The 20683-nt window shown below is 39.9% G+C and overlaps 1 protein-coding gene across 3 annotated transcripts in view; it reads left to right on the top strand.

Moving 5' to 3' along the window:
* Positions 1–20683, top strand: part of LOC126185099 (uncharacterized) — a 232359-nt gene that overhangs the window by 168484 nt on the left and 43192 nt on the right. For all 3 annotated transcript variants that reach the window (XM_049927911.1, XM_049927910.1, XM_049927912.1), the window contains 3 exons: positions 2333–2450; positions 2554–2771; positions 10396–10650. In XM_049927911.1, the coding sequence (XP_049783868.1) occupies positions 2333–2450; positions 2554–2771; positions 10396–10650 (591 nt within the window). The remainder of the gene's footprint in view (positions 1–2332; positions 2451–2553; positions 2772–10395; positions 10651–20683) is intronic.

The raw sequence follows: 20683 nt of genomic DNA, 5'->3' as shown, positions 1-20683 counted from the left end.
TGTGATGTACTTTTGAACATGTTTTCCAAAAATTGTCTTGAGCAGCTAGTTCAGCAGCCCATGTGCAATTTAAAGTGTCTTAGACCTTGTAGGTTCAAAGAGGCTTTTGTTATAGACGGCATCAGCATAAAGACAGGGATTAGTGAACATGATGTCATCATGGCACCTATGGTTACTGAAGTTAATAAATCAACCACCACTGTCACACCTCAGCAAAAGATCTGGCCGAGAACCAAAGAAAATTGTGGTCCTTTGTAAAATTGCTTAGTGGGTCTAAGGCTTCCATCCAGCCATTTGTCAACCAGTCTGGTGTGACAGTAGAAGATAGAAAAATGAAAGTCAAAATTTTAAATTTTACATTTAAGAAATCGTTCGTGCAGGAGAATCGTACAGACATACTGTAGTTTGACCATCAAACAGACTTTGGTGGGCCAATATACTAATAAGCAGTCCAGGCGTAGAGAAACAACTGAAAGAGTTGAAAAAAAGTCATTTTCCAGGTCCGGATGGAACCCCAATTTGGTTTTACAAATATTACACTAGGGCACTAGCTCCCTACTTAGCATGCATATATCGTGAATCTCCCCCCCCCAGTGCAAAGTCCTAAGAGTCTGGAGAAAAGTGCTCGTGATACCTATGGATAACAAGGGTAGAAGAATGGACCCACAAAAATTACACACAAGTGTTTTTACCAAATCACTTATGATGTTTCAAGTGGCAAAATTCTGTCCACTGTACACTTTTGTGTAAAGATCATGTTCCTTGCAGGACACGTGACCAAGCAGCTTGTGGCTCAGATGTAGGCTGCATATCCCTGCTAAATATATGGTAATTGTTTAGGCAAACATTCAGTTTGGAGTGACTTATGTCCAGCCTATGTCAAAGAGCAGAAACTACAAGAAATAATAGTTATAAAAGGTGCTATGTGATGAGATAACAGCATAATTCAAATACATATAGCATGTATCATTTCTAACCTAATGTTTCCCATTGTGAAACAGTGTTAATATCATTGCAGGTACAAATTGTCAATGTATCAACCAACATCTGTTCTTGCCACTGTACATGCCAATCTGCATGTGGTAGTTTGCCTGTAGCAGATGTTGTGAGACTGTATATGCTCCCTCCCCTCCTCCAAGGGGAAAGGGGCCACGATTTCTACTACAATGGTTAGTTCATTCAATTTTTCTCCACATATCACCTGAAAGGAAGGGTGTTCCAAGAAAGAATAGAACAAAGGCAATAAAACAGGGTTTAAAACATAAGAGATGAAAATACCAGCTATCTCTAATGTCGAAGATTGGGAAACTGAAGTTGTTTGCTTAAAAGAACCATTAAGTTGGTATAGTCGACTTCCGATGTCATTGGAGTCCTGTCAAAGATACAAAGAGAGAGGAAAGAATAAATATACCAGTAGATGATTGAGGTACTGTGGAGCCATATGACTGGCTTCAGAAATTGGGGGGGGGGGGGGGGGGGGGGAGGAACTTCAGTTCCTAGAAAAAAATATAACTGTGTGTCTAAGAGATATATATAAAGTTTTCTGCTGTCATTAAGGTAAGGGGATGTCATTCCCTCAGAAAGAATAACTTATATGGTGAAATGGCCAAGGCACAAGAAGCAGTGCTCATATGTGATATGCCCATCATTTGTCACCATAACCACCATGTTACAGTTGGTAGGCGTTGCAGTACATGTGTCGTTTCGGATACCAGTGTGCTCCAGTTGTTTGTGAAATAATAGAGACATTAGACCATGAGGCACTCGCAGAACTGTGCGATGACTACTATCTGGGAAAAGTGACTTGCTCATTAGCTGTCATTTGGGAAAATGAAATTGTCAAAGTAACATCAAAGGAAATAGCCCAGATCGTGACACATACTTTTAAAACATGTCTCCTTCCATAAGTGCAGTTCAGGTTGCTAGGCTATCTCATCTGACAACTGAAAACAGTAGAAGCATTTATAGGAATGATTATCTTTTCCCCCTCGTAACTGGATTTAGAATGATGAGGCTATTTTGTAATAATGATGGTCACATACCCTATTTCATTATTGATGAAAAGCATATAAGTTACGCAAGTAAGTATAAAAGTACTAAAAAATATACCATCATGTGAATAAATTCCTGTTTCCTAAGAACTGAAAGTAGTACACAAGCAATAATATTTCCATAGGCATGCAATTCATGCAGTTATTAGTAATGAAAAAGTACAACGGATTTTGAGTAACTGTGTACAGTTATAGGTTTATGTGTACTGTTATAAGAATAATTTAATTTTTCATATTACAATGCAGATGCATTAAACGTTTTATTTTGATCTGCCATTCAGTGCTGTGCAGATGAGGAGTGGGGTGACTGGAAACCACATTTGGCAATGATATTATCAAATTCGACACAACGACCAGAACTCGACCATAAAGCAATTACTACTCTTGGAGACACTTTAGGTACCCTTTGAAACTTTATTTACAATTCTTGTATATCTAATAAGTTCCTTTGTTTTGTGATTTTTTTAATGTTTTTGATCTAATGCTTTCTCACTGTTTCCAGGAGCCAGAGGTTGCCTCCATGCAGCGCATTTTTGTTATCTCATGGCTCAGCTCCCATTTGGTATTTATTCCAACAAAGCTTCAAAACTTGTTTTGATTGGCTCTTCCCATGTAAAACCATTCATGGAATTTGCCACTAATGAAGCTATTCAAATGACAGAAATATACATATACGCATGCCAACTAGCAAATACAAATTTTGAACTTCCACAATTCGAGGTATGTGTTATTCTCATCTTTGTAAACTTTCATTTTATTGATTAATGGGAGAAACCTTCATTAAAAGATGGATATCAATAACTTCTGTCAGTATCAGGCATACCCTAATTATTACTACAGCCACAAATCTATAGCCTTTCTTAAAATATGTTGTACTAACATCATCATGATATATTTTCTGTAATTGTTGTTCAGTACTGCAAAGGAGACACGTTAAGTAGCAGACAGGTACAATTAAGACACTTACATAAAGCTTTCAGCTACAGCCTTCATCAGTAAAAGAGAGACACACACCATTCGTACACACAAGCAAGCACACCTCATGCATATGACTGCCAACTCTAGCATCTTGGGTAGAGATGCTTGAAGTGGCGGTCACGTGTGCATGAGGTGTGGTTGCTTGTGTGTATGAATGATGTGTGTCTCTCTTTTACTGATGAAGGCTGTGACTGGAAGCTTTATGAAAGTGTCTTTTAATTATGCCTGTCTGGAACTTAATGTATCTTATTTACGGTAAGTAGCAGTCTGTCTTTTCCTACATTGATATTCCTACCTGGAGTTTCATTGTTTAATGTTGTTCATTGTGTGTCATTGTCAGGAATCTCTCTTATTAATAAATTATCATCATCAGGGAAAACAAGTGACATTCCACAGGTCAGAATGTGAAATGTTTGATCCCTTAATTGAGCAGGTAGGTTAGAAAATTTGAAAAGGAAAGTTGATAGGTTGAAGGTAGATGTTGTGGCAATTAGTGGTGTTTGGTGGCAGGAGGAACAGGACTTCTCATCATGCAATTACAGGGATATAAATAGAAAATCAAATGGAGTAATGCTGGAGTAGGGCCAGCAATGAATAAGAAAATAGGAGTATGGATAATATGAACAGCATAATGAACGCATCATCATAGCCAAGACAGGCAGGAAACCAACATACATCACAGTAGTACATGTTTATATGCCAAGTAGCTCCACAGATGATGAAGAGATTGAAATAATGTATGATGAGATGCCATTATTCAGACAGTTAAGGGAAAGCAAAATTTAATTGTGATGGGTGACTGGAATTCAATAGTAGAAAATGGAAGTGAGAGAAAAATAGTAGACTATGAACTTTTAAGAATGGAATGAAACAGGAAGCTGTCAGGTAGAATTTTACACAGAAGAAATTTAATCATCACTAATGCGTGTTTTAAGAACCATGAAAGAAGGTTGTATTGTATACATGGAAGAAACATAGTGACAACGTAAGATTTCAGATTGATTATGTAGTGGTAAGACAGTGTGTTCAAACCAGATTTTAAATTGTAGTGTTTTTCCAGGGACAGATGTGAACTCTGGCTATAATTTATTGGCTGTAAACTGTAAACTAAAACTGAAAAAAATGCAAAATGATATGAAATTAAGGAGATGGGGACCTGGATAAGTTGAGAGAACCAGAGGTTGTTGAGAGTTTCAGAGAGAGCATTAAGCGACACTTGACTTGGCACAGATTGAATGAATAGTGTAAAAGTGGAATGGGCACCTTTGAGAGATGAAATAATGAAGGCAGCAGAGGATCAAATAGGTAAAAGGACAAAGCCAATAAAAATCCTTGAATATAACAGGAGATACTGACTTTTATTGATGAAAGGAGAAAATATAAATATGCAGCAAATTAAGCAGGTGAAAGAGAATACAGATGTCGAGAGAGAGAGAGAGAGAGAGAGAGAGAGAGAGAGAGAGAGAGAGAGAGAGCAAAATGGCTAAGAAGGGATGGCTAGGTAGAACTAGGAGAAAGATAGATGCCCCTATAGAAAAATTAAAGAGGCCTTGAGAGAAAAAGAGAGGCAGCTGTGTGAATATCACCAGTTCAGACAGAAAACCAGTAATAAGCAAATAATAGAAATATGGTAGAAATATGTAGAGGAACTATGCAAAGGAAATGAACTCGAAGGCAAGTTTATCGAAAAGGAAAAGGAAGTGGATAAAAATGAGATGGGAGATATGATACTGCAGAAATAATTTCACAGAGCACTAAAACATGTAAGTAAAAAAAGACATCTGGGAGAGATGACATTCCATCAGAACTACTAATATCCTAGGAAGAGTCAGCTGTGACAGAACTATTCCACCTGGTGTGCAACGTGCATAAAACAGGCAAAACACCATCAGACTTCGAGAAGAATGTAATAATTCCAATTCCAAATAGAGCAGATGGTTACAGGTGTGAATATTACTGAACTGACAGTTGAATTAGTCATAACTGCAAAATACCGAGACAAATTATTTACAGTGGGTGAAGCCCACCTCAGAGAAAATAAATTTTGGCTCCGGAAAAGTGCAGGAACATGTGAGGTGATACTGGCCATACAATTTATCTTAGAAGATGCTAGAATAAACATTTTAGCTAGGGTAAAATATAGAAAAGTGAAAAGATTATGCAATTTACACAGAAACCAGGCAACAGTGATAAGAGTTAAGGGGGATAGGATGTCAAACGGGCTGACTTGGAGCAGGAGAGGCACCACAGGACATTTTATTTTGTACTGCCTATACTTTTACAAATGAATTCGTAAAACTATGTCAGCATGACCAGGAAGGACTCGGGATTCACACTCATAGCAGTGGAAGTTCAAAAACATAACCAAATAAATTTTTTTATGTGTGAAATTTCATCATTTTTTTTGCTCACTATTGGCTGCATTTGTTGCTATAGTTACATTTTTCTTCACAAGCAACAGAGATTCTTTGACGAATTTTGCACAGCATACAAACCATACTTACAGGTGTATGAAACTGTAGAATTTCCAAATCTATTAAAACTGTGGTAAAAATTGAGATAATTAACTACAAAATTTGATTTTTTTTCTAAACACAAAGTTTAAAACATAACAGTTCATTCATTTTGTCATAAATTAAATAGATTCTAGAGTTTGACACCTGTAAGTATGTTTTGTATGCTGTGCAAAATTCATCGAACAGTCTTTCTTACTTATGAAGAAAAGTGTACTTATAGCAACAAATGCAGCCAATAGTAAGTAAAAAAGATGAAATTTCACATGTAAAAAAAAAATTATTTTGTTATGTTTTTGAACTTCCGATGCTACGAGTGTGAATCCTGAATCCTTCCTGTCATGCTGACAAAGTTTTATGAGTTTACTTGTAAAAGTATAGACAGTGGAAATTAAAATGTCCTGTGGTGCCTCTCCTGCTCCAAGTCGGCCCGTTTGATGTCCTACCCCCCCTTAAAGGGCATGAAAGGGAAACAATAAGAAGGGAGTAGGGCAGTATTGTAGCCTGTCCCTGATGTTATTTAATCTGCACACTGAGCAAGCAGTGTTTGCCAGTGACTACAGACTGGAAAAATTTGCATTTTGCAATAGATGTGAATTCTGCCTCAAAATGCCAAAATACTTAAGAGATGCTGTTTCAAAGCGAATTGTATACAGATGACGTGTTTATCAGAGACAGGTTGAAGTAGCTTTATCTTTTGCATACAATATTGAAAATGTAAACAGTTACTAGCATTGTACATCATCTGGCGAAGCCTAGTTTGGAAGGATAATGTGTGCAAGACCCTATTTGGAAAATAAAGTGTACGGACACAATGATGTATTAGTGCACCCAATGATCTGGTACCATGTCATTGTGGGCGGTCGGATGGTTTGTTTAAGTTACACGCCGCATAATGCAACGTAGTACTCAGCCACGAGACCTAGCATGTTATAAGAAGGAAATGTGTATGTTTGTTTATTAGTTAAAGCTCAAAAGATAGTGTAATGCAGACTGTTTTAACATGGAAAATTAGGTGGCTGGTGTTTTGAGCTGTAGTTGCATCGAATACCGCCAGAGGTCAGCCCTGAACTACGTCTTTAACAATACTCTGCTAACTTCAACAAGCAATTTCGCAGTAGCTGTCCCCAAATGCTTTGTGTTGTATGTTGCTTGTTGTTTTCTTCTTTTGAAATAAGTGAAGTGGCTAATCTTAGTTGATCATAGATTTCGATTATGACCTTTACGACACCAGAAGAGATGAAATGGAGGCAGAGTTTGTTTCTGTACACTGCTCTTTTTCATATGGTGGTCAAAATTCTCGTCTGTTTACACTTGCAGCCATCTGCAATTATAGCTTATAGCGCCAGCTCTTTATGCTGCAGCAACTGGAAAACAAAATCTGTAACATTTTTCAACGGCCCCAAAATTCTTTCTCTAATGTTAAAATCAAATTGCCTTATATTTTGTTCTACTTCTTAACTAAGTGCCGTGTCAGTTCTAAATATAGCACTGTCGAGCACAGGTCGCAGGGCTACGAATGCCCACAAAAGGTAAAAATTAGTGGTCTGCAGATTTTTTAATCTTCATATTGGGTGGGAAACGACAAATAATGTCCAGAAACACCTTATACCTGAGACACATTCACTTAACTGGCAGGAAAGTGCTGCTACTTGTCAACAAAAGAATCATTTTTAAAAGCAAAACGAAGAAAAGAAAGGCCGTGTCAGAAGAAAAAGGTGTCTAAGCTTTTGCAAAAGCAAACATTCCAGTCAAAAAGTTCCCAATCGGCACTTTTTTAACAGTTAGTTTCAAAGAACTAATAATTTGTTTATCTTCACTCGTGTAACGTGACCGACCTTTTAAATAAGTTACAAACAAAGAAAATAGATGCAACTTTTGACAAAAATAGATGCAAATTTTGCAAAAAATAGGGGCAAATTTTGCAAAAAATAGGAGCTACGTTTTCTGGTCCCTACCGACGACACTGTAATTCTGCAATAGACGGCAGAGGACTCGGAAGAGCAGTTGAATGGAATGGACAGTATCTTGAAAGGAGTGTATAAAATGAACATCGACAAAAGCAAAACAAGGGGACTGGACTGTAATCAAATTAAATCAGATGATGCTATGGGACTTACATTAGGAGATGAGATACTACAAGTAGCAGATGTGTTTGCTATTTGGGCAGCACGATAACTGACGACGGCCGAAGTCGTGAGAATATAAAGTGTAGCCTGGCGATGACAAGAATAGCATTCTGAAACGAGAGAAATTTGTTAACTTAAAATATAAATTTAAGTGTTAGGAAGTATTTTCTGAAGATATTTGTGTAGTGTGTATCTTTGTATTGAAGTGAAACATGGACGACAAGAGAACAGGAGCTTTTGAAATGTGTTGCTACAGAAGAATGCTGAAGTTTAGACGGGTAGAGTGCGTAACTAACGAGGAGATACTGAACGGTATTGGGGAGAAGAGACATTTGTGGCACAACTTGCCTAAATAACAGCTCAGTCGAAATTTGTCAGTTTGGTAGTGGAGGGAAGTATGAGGGTGGAGGATAAAGGCTGTATAGGGAGACCGAGAAATGAATACAGTAAGCAGGTTCAAATAAATGTAGAATGCAGTAGTTATTTGGACAAAAAGAGGCTTGCACAGGATAGAATAGCATGGCGAGGTGCATCAAATCAGTGTTCAGAGTGAACACAGCAACAACAATAATAAATATTGACTTCATTGATTGTATTGTTGACTGTGAAAGCTACACTACTTGCTTGGGACAGACTAGCATTGAGAGCTATGAGCACAATGTAAGAAGACAGGCATGTGTGTGTGTGTTTGTGTGCACACAGGTTTCTCCTACAGCTTGAGAAAGGAATTCCATTCCAAAAGCTAGCAGAGTAAAGCTCTTTACCTTTTCTGTGTGTATCTGTCAACGACACAGCATTTCTGCCTTTAGGTGAGTTGTCTCCTATATTTCTAAATAATTCACTATTAACGTGTCACTGTGCTTCCACGTCAAAGCACTTCTGTGTCACACATCATTGTAAATGCTTCCAAAGATCCCGTCACTGCGAATACCCTATCCAGTAGTCACAGCCACAGGTGAGGTCATTAGCAAAACTTGTTTGGGGTGATCGACTTGAAAGTAGCTTGTAAAAATCCTGGTGATGGAAGAAATTTTCGCCTAGTATTTGGCTTGCAGGGGGAAAAGAAGTGCTGGCACAAAATTCCTGGTCACAAGACTTAGTGGTAGTGTGCTGTGTTAAACTCTAAATTTTTCCACAATGTCTTATGGCGCGAGCACGTGATGCTGTAAATAGTGATCCGCCCAGCGAATATGGAATTAAACCCCGGAGCCTCCTTGCAGCTGTTATAGAACTGTTTGCTGACATCGGCTTTCACCTCAGTGTGGTCTGTCTTTCCTCATCTGCGGCAGCACGTACATTACACCTAACTCCACACACATTTGTCACAGTCACCTACACTTCTCAGATTCACTTAAGACACAGCCGTACTACTTTACAAAGGAAAAATGTCATTATGTTTAAAAAAAGAAAACATTTCAAATTGCGTGGTTGAACCAAACCCGTGCGGATCTCCCAGCCGGTAATGCCATATGGAATATATTGTTACCCTGCACAGTTTCGTTAAATAGAGGAAAATTATTTGTTTATTTAAACCCACAGCTCAGCAGTCAGTGTCACGTAAAGTTCATATACATAATTAGCCTCAAAACTGTAATGTACAGTCTTGATCCCGTGGTTAGCTACTTGGTGAAATTTAGCACTGGCTTTCACAGTTTATGTGACTTGGCGCACTGAACATAATTTTCCTCACTGTTGGGGCCACATCTGTCCCACAGCTGATGTCTGTCGGCAGGACAGTTCTTTTTCTGTATTACGTAGTTTTCACTCTGTCTGAGACTCATAAGTTCACATAGACATTTTTTTCTCAGCATCATTCCATGTAAGAAGAAAGGAAAATACACAGAAAGTAGTGAAACAAATATCTCCCCTCGTCGTTGCAACAGGTGGTCCCCCTCATCCTAGAGTCTGAGTGACCTGCCCTTGTTTTTTTTAACCTTCCCCAACCCATCCATTGTGGCTCCTCCTTGACGAAGGAAGTAACAGTTTGAAAAGGTAGGATAAGTCCTTGTGTTTATTGGCAGTACTAAAAATATTACATTCTGAAGGTAAGTAATGGCAAGCATTTGTCTCTCATAATTTTATAATTTTTTTCTTTCTGTAAGTTATAACTTTTTTAAGCTACCTAGCCGAAGGATACCTACACTTTGTACCCATAAATCCTAAACGAGCAAATAGTACCTGCACTATACAAAGTAGTACATGAAAAAGTGGTATGGAGGTGGATACCAGTGTAAAATTTCACATCAGTGATTGAAAGAAATAAGTATTATTCAAGTATTTGGCTTATTTTGAAGCAAGAGGAACATGGGCATTAAAAGCAACAAACAAGAAAAGTCTACTGAACATGGGAATTGTGAAAGGGGGCAGTTAAGCTGCTGGAGGCCACCTCCTTTCTTTGTCTTTGCTAATTGAACTAGCCTCTAGTTAACTTTGCCAGCATTGTAATTTAAAAAAAAAAAAAAGAGTACAGGCAGATTAGATGTAATTGAGGACATTTACTTTTAGGGAGCTAGATTACACAGTATGGTGAAAGGAAGGAAGATGTTATTGTATAAAGTCCATAGTGCAAAGTTTTTTGTTATTGCGCATTATACAGTAATTTTTCTGCAGTGAAATATTGATAACATTGGTCATTTCATAATGATATAGCTTATTATTTTATGAACTGCTTTGGTTTAAGGATTTAATCATTAGTATCTAATACCCATATTATTTGTGTTGCAGGCATACAAATTACTATATGCCCTTCGTTTAGCTGAGAGAGGCATGGTTACAGAAGCAATACATTACATAGAAGTTTTGGCAAACACAGTTATGCAGTCAACCATTCAGTATCCTCTATCATTCTTAAAACAAATATATGATGCAGGCAACCTTTTGAAATACAGTGACCCTGTTTATACTAGTGGAGTTGAGGACAACACTGAAAGAGATCCTGCTTGGTTGCAAGAGTTGGAGAAATTTATCTTGAACTATGGAGTAAGTAACAATTAGTGTATTGTGTGTGTGTGTGTGTGTGTGTGAGAGAGAGAGAGAGAGAGAGAGAGAGAGAGAGAGAGTGTGTGCATGCACATGCGCCCACCCATACACCACGGTTTGCTGTATTACATTTTGGTAAATTTAAATTGCTTTTGTAATACACTCACTTTTCATTAGTTCCACATTTAATTGGATTTTTTTTCTTATCTTTGCCCACATGCCACCTTTCTTTGGGGGCAGGTACCGCCAAAAAACAAAATTTCTGTTATGTGGCTGATAAATTTGTGTTGTGGAGACATGGCAAAGAGCAACTTACTCATTTTCATTGACACCTTAAGGAGATTAATCCAAGATTCACTTCACTATAGATGAAGAGGTAGATGGCAGATTGCATTTTCTGGGTGTGCTAGTCTTCAAGAAAAATGATAACTTCACCCACATAATATAAGGAAATTCTACACATACAGCATGGTATACACACCAGCATTCAATGTTGGCAAGTAAAGCAAGAAACATCTATGAACTGGACTGCTCAACCCAATACTGGAATATCTCACCGGTAGGATGCCGAAAAATAGTTATTCTCCATTTACATAAAAAGACCACATAAAAATTATAGTGATGCATAGCCCCCTGTAAAATCAGAGGTTTTCATACTATTCACTAAATACATGACTGACTGCATACAAAAGATCCTTAGGAAATGAAATATCACCATAGTCTTCAAACCCATTCAAAAGATAGAGGAAGAGCTAAGATTGATCTACTGTTCTTGAAAACCACTGGAAAAAGCAGGAATTTGCAGGCTACCACATAGCTGTGGACATGTGTACATGACTACTACAAAAACAGTGGTGAGAGAACAATTAGAACAACACAAGGGCAACTAAAGAAGGGGAGAAACTTACAAAACAGCATAAGTTTCATAACCACTAAAACAATAATAATATGAGTAGGTGTACTGTTGATTCCTATAATCATGAATATTCTGGCACTGGCTAGTACGTCTGCAAAATCAAATATTTTTGTATACAGTTCAGTTGAAACCTACATACCTTTGACAACAACATCCATATGCTGCAAACTACTATGAAGTGCATGCCACAAGATAATTAACATTTTACCACTTATTAAGGATTCTTCCCATTACAATCATGTATGGAGCATGGGAAGAATGACTATTTAAATGCCTGTGTGTGCTCAGTTTTTATACTTAATCTTGTCTTCATGGTCCGTACCGATATAATACGTAGGTGACTGAATGGCATCTGTAGAGTCTTCACTTAATACTGTTTCTTAAAACTTTAGAAGTAGGCTTTTGTAGGATAATTGGCATATATCTTAAAGCATCTTCCAATTCAGCATTTTCAGCATTTCCACGACACTCTCCCATGAGTAAAACAAGCCTGTGACCATTCATGCTGCCCTTCTTTGAATATGTTAAATAACCCCCATCAGTGCTATTTGGTGCACGTCCCACACACTACGGAACTAAATCCAGTGTTTTGTAGGCAGTCCAATTTGTAGATTGATTACATTTGCAAAGCCTGCCACCAGTTTACCTTCAGGAATTATAGCAAAATTTCTAATGAGCAACTGCACGACACCAATCTAACTGCTGCTGTGAGAACTCTTGTTAGCACATTTATGCACAGGTAGCAGAGCAAGATGGATAATATTGTTGAAATTACCAATTGCACTTGTAATTCACTAATTGAAGCTCATTCCAAAATGTATTGCAAAGCTTTTAATTGTGGGGTCTTGCCCACTCGTCTCGTAAAGGGTGTTTAAGGGATGCAGCATTCTCGGAATGCTGTACAACAATTCAAGCAAATGACATTAATAGTTTTATTTCAGTAAAGCAGATTTGACAATACTTAACTTGAATGTACTACAAGTTGTCGCAAGCAATGGGTGACAGGCAATGTAATTCAGAGTCCTTAGCTATATGCAATGTTCCTGCTAGTTTGACACACAGTTTGTGGAGCACCGGCTGAGGCTGGCAGGAGTGGTGCTTATATTCATTTCTTCCAGTGGTCACTCCTATCGTCGCATGGTCCTTGCCAGTGGGCTATTGGCTGATGATGTCGGTGCACCGCCTTCTTTGGTCTTGTGGTCTTCCTCTTTGTTCCGTCACTTGTGGTTACGCCAGAACATTCCTCCCCCACAAAGCGATGGACTGTTGTCGTGTAAAGGAGTGTGACTATGATGGGAGATGCAGGAGTGTAGGCGCAACGTTGGGCCAGAAGCTGTGGCTGCAGGGGACATCAAGCTTCTGACCGTATCCCGCCAACCAGCCTGCGCTCTTACGGAAACGTCCCCTGGAAAATGACCAGAAGGGTACACGTCCACCTGCGGTGTGGGTGGGTCCAGCTCCATCGGTAGGACGAGCAGAGGCGGAGGTGGAGGTGGAGGCGGAGGCTCCATCTCCACGTGGTCGTACCGTGGTGTCGTGACGATACCCTCTGGCAGCTGCTGTGGCTGCCTTCAGGACCCATGAATCTGGGGGAAGAGAGATTGAAAGAACATTGTGTACATAACAGAGGCGAAGTTGATTTTGATGTCGGCGCTGCAAGCCATCTGGACCTGAAATCAGATACATGCAAGTGCCAAGTCGACGACCACTCTCACCTTGCACCCACCATCTGCTGCCGCTAAAAACCCTGTAAAAAAACAATATCATGTGGTGCAAAGTGATACCTGCAGCCTTCCTGCGGCGCTGGATGCCGAGGAGGGTGGAGCAGCGTCAGATGGCGGCGGCAGTGAAGCAATTCCGCTAACGATGGTCCATCTCACGGGTGTGAACTATATGAGGCAAGAAACAGTTGCAATGTTTGATCCCTGGTGTGTACAGAGCAAAGTTTGGCCATCTGCTGCTTGAAGGGTCTGACAGAACGTTCTGCTTGGCCATTTGACTGTGGGTGGAATGGTGCACTAGTTAGATGCTGTATGCCATTACATTCGCAGAATGCTTCAAATTCATTGGACGTGAAGTGAGGTCTGTTGTCTGACACTATTATTTCAGGTAAACCTTCGAGGCAAAAAAATCGATGACAACATCTGAATTGTGCTACATGACGTTGTAGAGTACATGGACACAGCAAAAGAAAACTTGTCATATGAGTCGACTGCAATCAATCAACGGGTGTTCCTTAAAGGTCCCTTAAAGTCTGTGTGCACACATTGCCATAGTGATTGCGACTTAGGCCAAGCAGAGAATTTTTGTGGTGGAGCAGACTGATTTTCCACACAGGCAGGACACTGTGACATCATCTGTTCTATTTGGGTGTCTGTACCCTGCAAAGTACAGTGTCAATGCCTTAACTGTTTTGTACAAATAATCCACCAGTGTCCTTGTTGAAGTAACTGGAACACTTCTATTTGTGAAACTTTAGGGATCTATGCACATGACTGTCCACTGTCATTCTGAACAAGAACAACACCTTTCTGTACAGTGAGGCTGTGCTGATGTGCAAAGTATCGATGCACTACAGCATTCTTTATGCTGTTCAATGAGTGAGGCCAAGATGTGTGAATGTAGTTGAGCAAAATGTTGAAATCTGAATCAGCTTCCGTGGGCTGTGCAAGTTGTCAGTAGTTTAGCGGAAAAGATTGAAGCAATTCTGAATCCTGAGCACTGATGTGACAACAAGATGCAGCAGAAGTGTCAAAGTCTGTATCAGGGCCAACTGGAAGACATCAAACTGAAACATCTGCATTAGTTGTGTGGCATCTAATGCTTGCAGCTGCAATGCCTGAGCAGGGGGCGTGACAGGTGGGATGGGCATTTTGGAAGACACAAATGCGAAACAGACAAAGTAATTACAAAAGCAAAGAAATTTTCTGCAATGCCCACCTGAAAACATGGATTAGCAAAAATGACAAGAAACTGTTAATGCAAAGAAAATCCCATGTAAAGGAAAGACAATAAAAAATTAAGGCGCCAGCGCAATATAAACGAAAAGTTCGTGGCAGTCAGTCACGTGTTTCGGCAGATTCTCGTTGCCGAATGTTGGGGTCTTGCCCACTTGTCTCATATAGTGTTCCTAAGGGGTGCTGCATTGTCGGAATGCTATACAACAATTCAAGCAAATAATAATTAATACTCTTATTTCAATAAAGCAGATTTGACAAAACTTAACTTGAATGTACTACAAGTTGTCGCAACCGATGGGATACAGGCAATATAATTCAGAATTCTTAGCTATATGCAATGTTCCTGCAATTTTTACACACAGTTTGTGGATCACTAATAATGTTTATCGTAGCACTTTCTGTTAGGCTGTGCTAATACTCTGCGAATACTCCACTAAAGTCTGGACGAGGCTGACGGTAGCGGTGCTTATATTCACCTCTTGCAGGGGTCGCTCCTGTCGTTGCGCTGTCCTTGTCAGGAAGCTATTGGCTGATGTTGCTGCACTGAATTCGTTCCAGTGCTTGTGGTTACACCAGAACATTAATGATTGAAGAACCAGTCACTAAACAGTTTGTGTTACTTCACGAGTTCAGACTCTTCACTTTACCCTGGAATATCATCTCTCACCAAAGCTGGAGTGTCACTCCATTATTGGATAGGATTTTGCAGCGCGAATGGAAAGCTAAAGGAAGGTAATAAATTCCATTATGGAAAAAGGACACAGGAAAGCTCTCTTTATAGCGTAAGCTGGCCATTTCGCTATGGTCAAAAACATTACACGCGGACCTTGTGCTCACAATCTATCATTGCCAACTTAATCATAGACTTGCATATCACAAAACATCCTTTAACAATTTTTATTGGCCAAAACACATTTTATGTAATGAATAGTGTGCACAGGCACAATTTCCTAATTGTAAGTTGGTAATACCAATATTATTACTTTCTGTTTAAGAAAAAAATATTTTTTATTTCTTTAAAAAGTTACACAATATTTCTTCCAACAACTTTTAGATGACTGTGGATGTTTGCTCAAAGCGTACTCAGCTCAGAGAGAGAGAGAGAGAGAGAGAGAGAGAGAGAGAGATATATATTTTACCACATACACACAATAACCAAAACAAATGTATTTTAAGTGTGCAGTACCACTGTTTCATCACAGTTGGTGAAACATCTCGCCAGTAAAAGGATTTACATAATTTAAATACAATCAGCTTTAGAGATATGACTATTCTACTTATCGTGAACCAGCAGTGAGACACAAAACATGTTGCAAAAATCTGAGCATCCAGGACTAGAGGTTCCTGCTTTCAGGAAAAGAGATGATCATGTTGGAGAATACGACTGGTAGGGCGTGTGCGCATATGATGATAATGTAAGAACTACACCTTAGGACAGCAGTTATGGAGTTAACTGCATATCAGCTAGCCATGGCAGTCATGGTCTCAACTGTATGCTCAAACTCACAGTCAGCATGCATCAGTTGTGTGCAGTCTGAATGTAGCTTTAAATGACTGTATTTTTGCTATATTTGCCAGAACCAATGCTCAAAGTTGATATGGGGTAACAGTTTCCTTATAAAAACGAATGATGTAGAACAAAATGTAGTTTGGATGATGAACCAAAACACGTTTTATTCCTTCTTCTGTTTATTAAGTCAATTTTTTTTTTAAATCCTGAACAGAACAGTTTTTGCTTTATGGTCATTAAAGCCAAATAAAACAACACAAAAACATAGTTTATTCAGTTCATAATAAACCTATATAACCTATCACATATATTTAGTTTGCTGATTTTACTTGTATTTTTAACTTAACACCAAAAAGATAGATCTGCGGCCTATATATGTACTGTACTTTCAACCACAAAGTTCTGAAGTAATTGCTTGCTTTGGGGTGCGTAATGGGATGTAATTGGTAATCTTGATTTCATATGGAGTAACGAGCAACATGGTATATTGAAATACTGAAGCTAACTCTGTAGGAGTGCAAAAAAAACTAGATTTGGGTTGGAAACAGCGACACAAAGTATCCACCACCACACACCATATGGAGGCTTGCAAAGCTTTGCTTTAGATAAATTATATTATCTTCCATGACGACAGTTGTTCCCAATATACATGCACAAATAAAGGAATATTCTTCCTGTACATCACTCCAAACAGCTGAAGACACACCAGTCTTGTGAGGTACTTATGATTAACTTTGTGGAACATCTTTGAATCCTGTACTAAAAGCCATCTTATTGCAAATAAAATCATTACAGTGAAGCCACTTCCAGAAGTTTTTAAAATTTGTGACCTAATTTCTGTTAAAATTTCAAATTTTCAGCCTTCTCTGTGTAGTGATACAGTCACAGTAATTTTTCCACAGACAGTGTCAAATTGCCTTTGTCCCAGAGCATTTCTTGTCAGTATCAAATACACATTCACATAACAATTGTAACCACAGAATATTGAAAGAAAAATAGAATACCCTGAGAGCTTAATACTTTTTGTGCTCCTAAAGTGAGTGACTGCTTAAGTTTTATTTGTTTAATACAGTGTTTCATTTTGAATAATTATAACTACGAGTCTGACTGCCTTAAAATATATCATGGTTCTTCAAATATAGAGTGATGCACAATGTATTTCAGTTTTTGAAGATAATGTACTGGAAATAAATACGTCATTGCATTTTATTTTCTGGGACCTCTGTAAAATATTCCCAGGCTCACACTATCTTCCTTGTTGCCAACAGTATGCACTGCTGATGAAATGAATGAATTTTTCTCACATGTTGATTGTCATTGCAGGTCTAAGAGATTTAGCATGTGCTATTCATTGTGAATAGGAGGCCATACCTGTTTATGGCTTAGCCTAGTGGCCCATTACACAAATTATGTGAGCCTGTTGCTGTCATCAGATGCTGATTGACATGGAATAGTTGTGTTAGAAGTGTGCTTACGTTCTTGAGAGTCTTGTGAAATACACCAAGAAATTCTTGAATTTCCCCAGACTTGCTCTTATTTCCTGTATCTACTTTTACAACTTGTTGGCCTGTGTAACAAAAATGTATATATAGAATACAGCTTATATGTAAGTTCCAAACTACAAATTCAAAGGTTTCGAATTCAGCTGTGGGTCAGTCCTAAGATTTTTATCTGTCACTTTCACTTCTTTTACCTCTGGCAGTGAATGCTAATGTGAAAAAATCTGAGTTACACCGTGGTTTGGAGTCCACTTCAAACTGTAGATTCTCCTGTAACTGGCTGGAGAGTCAGTTCAGAGATTGGAGGAAGAAAAGTGCATATTACCATGTTGTTCAGACCATCCTTCATGTTGATGACAACTGTACTGTTTATACACTCCTGGAAATGGAAAAAAGAACACATTGACACCGGTGTGTCAGACCCACCATACTTGCTCTGGACACTGCGAGAGGGCTGTACAAGCAATGATCACACGCACGGCACAGCGGACACACCAGGAACCGCGGTGTTGGCCGTCAAATGGCGCTAGCTGCGCAGCATTTGTGCACCGCCGCCGTCAGTGTCAGCCAGTTTGCCGTGGCATACGGAGCTCCATCGCAGTCTTTAACACTGGTAGCATGCCGTGACAGCGTGGACGTGAACCGTATGTGCAGTTGACGGACTTTGAGCGAGGGCATATAGTGGGCATGCAGGAGGCCGGGTGGACATACCGCCGAATTGCTCAACACGTGGGGCGTGAGGTCTCCACAGTACATCGATGTTGTCGCCAATGGTCGGTGGAAGGTGCACGTGCCCGTCGACCTGGGACCGGACCGCAGTGACGCACGGATGCACGCCAAGACCGTAGGATCCTACGCAGTGCCATAGGGGACCGCACCGCCACTTCGCAGCAAATTAGGGACACTGTTGCTCCTGGGGTATCGGCGAGGACCATTCGCAACCGTCTCCATGAAGCTGGGCTACGGTCCCGCACACCGTTAGGCCGTCTTCCGCTCACGCCCCAACATCGTGCAGCCCGCCTCCAGTGGTGTCGCGACAGGCGTGAATGGAGGGACGAATGGAGACGTGTCGTCTTCAGCGATGAGAGTCGCTTCTGCCTTGGTGCCAATGATGGTCGTATGCATTTTTGGCGCCGTGCAGGTGAGCGCCACAATCAGGACTGCATACGACCGAGGCACACAGGGCCAACACCCGGTATCATGGTGTGGGGAGCGATCTCCTACACTGGCCATACACCACTGGTGATCGTCGAGGGGACACTGGATAGTGCGCGGTACATCCAAACCGTCATCGAACCCATCGTTCTACCATTCCTAGACCGGCAAGGGAACTTGCTGTTCCAACAGGACAATGCACGTCCGCATATATCCCGTGCCACCCAACGTGCTCTAGAAGGTGTAAGTCAACTACCCTGGCCAGCAAGATCTCCGGTTCTGTCCCCCATTGAGCATGTTTGGGACTGGATGAAGCGTCGTCTCACGCGGTCTGCACGTCCAGCACGAACGCTGGTCCAACTGAGGCGCCAGGTGGAAATGGCATGGCAAGCCGTTCCACAGGACTACATCCAGCATCTCTACGATCGTCTCCATGGGAGAATAGCAGCCTGCATTGCTGCGAAAGTTGGATATACACTGTACTAGTGCCGACATTGTGCATGCTCTGTTGCCTGTGTCTATGTGCCTGTGGTTCTGTCAGTGTGATCATGTGATGTATCTGACCCCAGGAATGTGTCAATAAAGTTTCCCCTTCCTGGGACAATGAATTCACGGTGTTCTTATTTCAATTTCCAGGAGTGTACAACGTGGTCACAAATGGTCTGAAAAGCTTGTAAGGATGTTGAGGGGATGTTGTGTTGAGCAGTAATCACTAAGAAAAAAATTCAGTATGTTGTGCCTTTTCCAAGTTCATTAAGATTGAAGTGAGCCAATCAGGCCATTGTGCACTCACATTCAAGTAGCCTACCAGATACAGTTTTGCCTAATGTGTTCTTCGTTCAGTTTGCTAAAACTGAACAAGAGAGCGATACAAAAATTGGACGTGGGACGATGTTAGGGATCGAATCTGAGCCAAAGGCTAAGCAGTCTTGTGCACTATCATCTATGTTACGAGAATAATTGACACTAATTGTATCTGGCAGGCTGCTGGAATTTGTGCACAAATTGCTAACTTCAATATTCATTAATTCTGCAATGGTACAAAGTATTGAATTCTTTTTTGGCAGTTATTTCTCAGTACAGCCTACCCTGCAGCAGCCTTACGAGCTTTTCAGACTGTTTATGAGCTCCCTGTAGAGCTTTCAAAATGTGATCTCACATATGCAACAAAAACCCTGATAATAGAGATTTAATGCTTAGAAAATAGATTGTAGATAAGACAGATACATTTTGTATACATTCATTGTATCACACAAATACAAAGCAGTACTAAGTGCAACAACAAGTAAAGGAATATATGAAAGTAAAAATTAGATTAAATTCTTCAAAATTTACACAGTGTCCTGAACATGACAGCAATCATTTCATGCGTGTTAAAAAATGGTTAATTTCACTGACACTCACAATCATACACACAGTTCGAATCAGAATTAAGCTATTTATGCTTGCGTGCGACTCCCGTTATGTCATCTCCGAACTCATTGTTTCTGTAAGCTCGGAGTCTCAACCAGTGAGTCTCCACCACAGCCCATTTAATTGGAAGCTCCTCACATGAGTCTGTTGTCATGTACTAGTGGAGAGTACCATTGTAAAAAGGAGTGTGTGCCTGCCTTTGCAAGCACAACCAAGGGTTGCGGTATTACCACTACATAGGCAACCATTGGGCATCAGTTATTAGATACCAATACAATGACTGGGCAGTTAGCGCTCTCTCTCTCTCTCTCTCTCTCTCTCTCTCTCTCTCTGTGTGTGTGTGTGTGTGTGTGTGTGTGTGTGTGTGTGTGTGTGTGTGTGTGTGTGTGTGTGTGATATGCACACGCTTTTGACACAGGAATGTGTGTATGAAGACAGTACAAGAAAACAGGACACAAGGATGAAGTGTATTCTCTAAGTGGTGGTTAATTACTAAAATAAATTTATTACAGCCTTCAGCAAAGCTACAGAAATGAAGATAAGTTATACAACTCACTATTAGCCCATAAACACAGGTTGC

Source organism: Schistocerca cancellata, chromosome 4 (assembly GCF_023864275.1).
Source record: "Schistocerca cancellata isolate TAMUIC-IGC-003103 chromosome 4, iqSchCanc2.1, whole genome shotgun sequence".
Taxonomy (NCBI): domain Eukaryota; kingdom Metazoa; phylum Arthropoda; class Insecta; order Orthoptera; family Acrididae; genus Schistocerca; species Schistocerca cancellata.
This window is presented reverse-complemented; position numbering and strand designations above follow the sequence as displayed.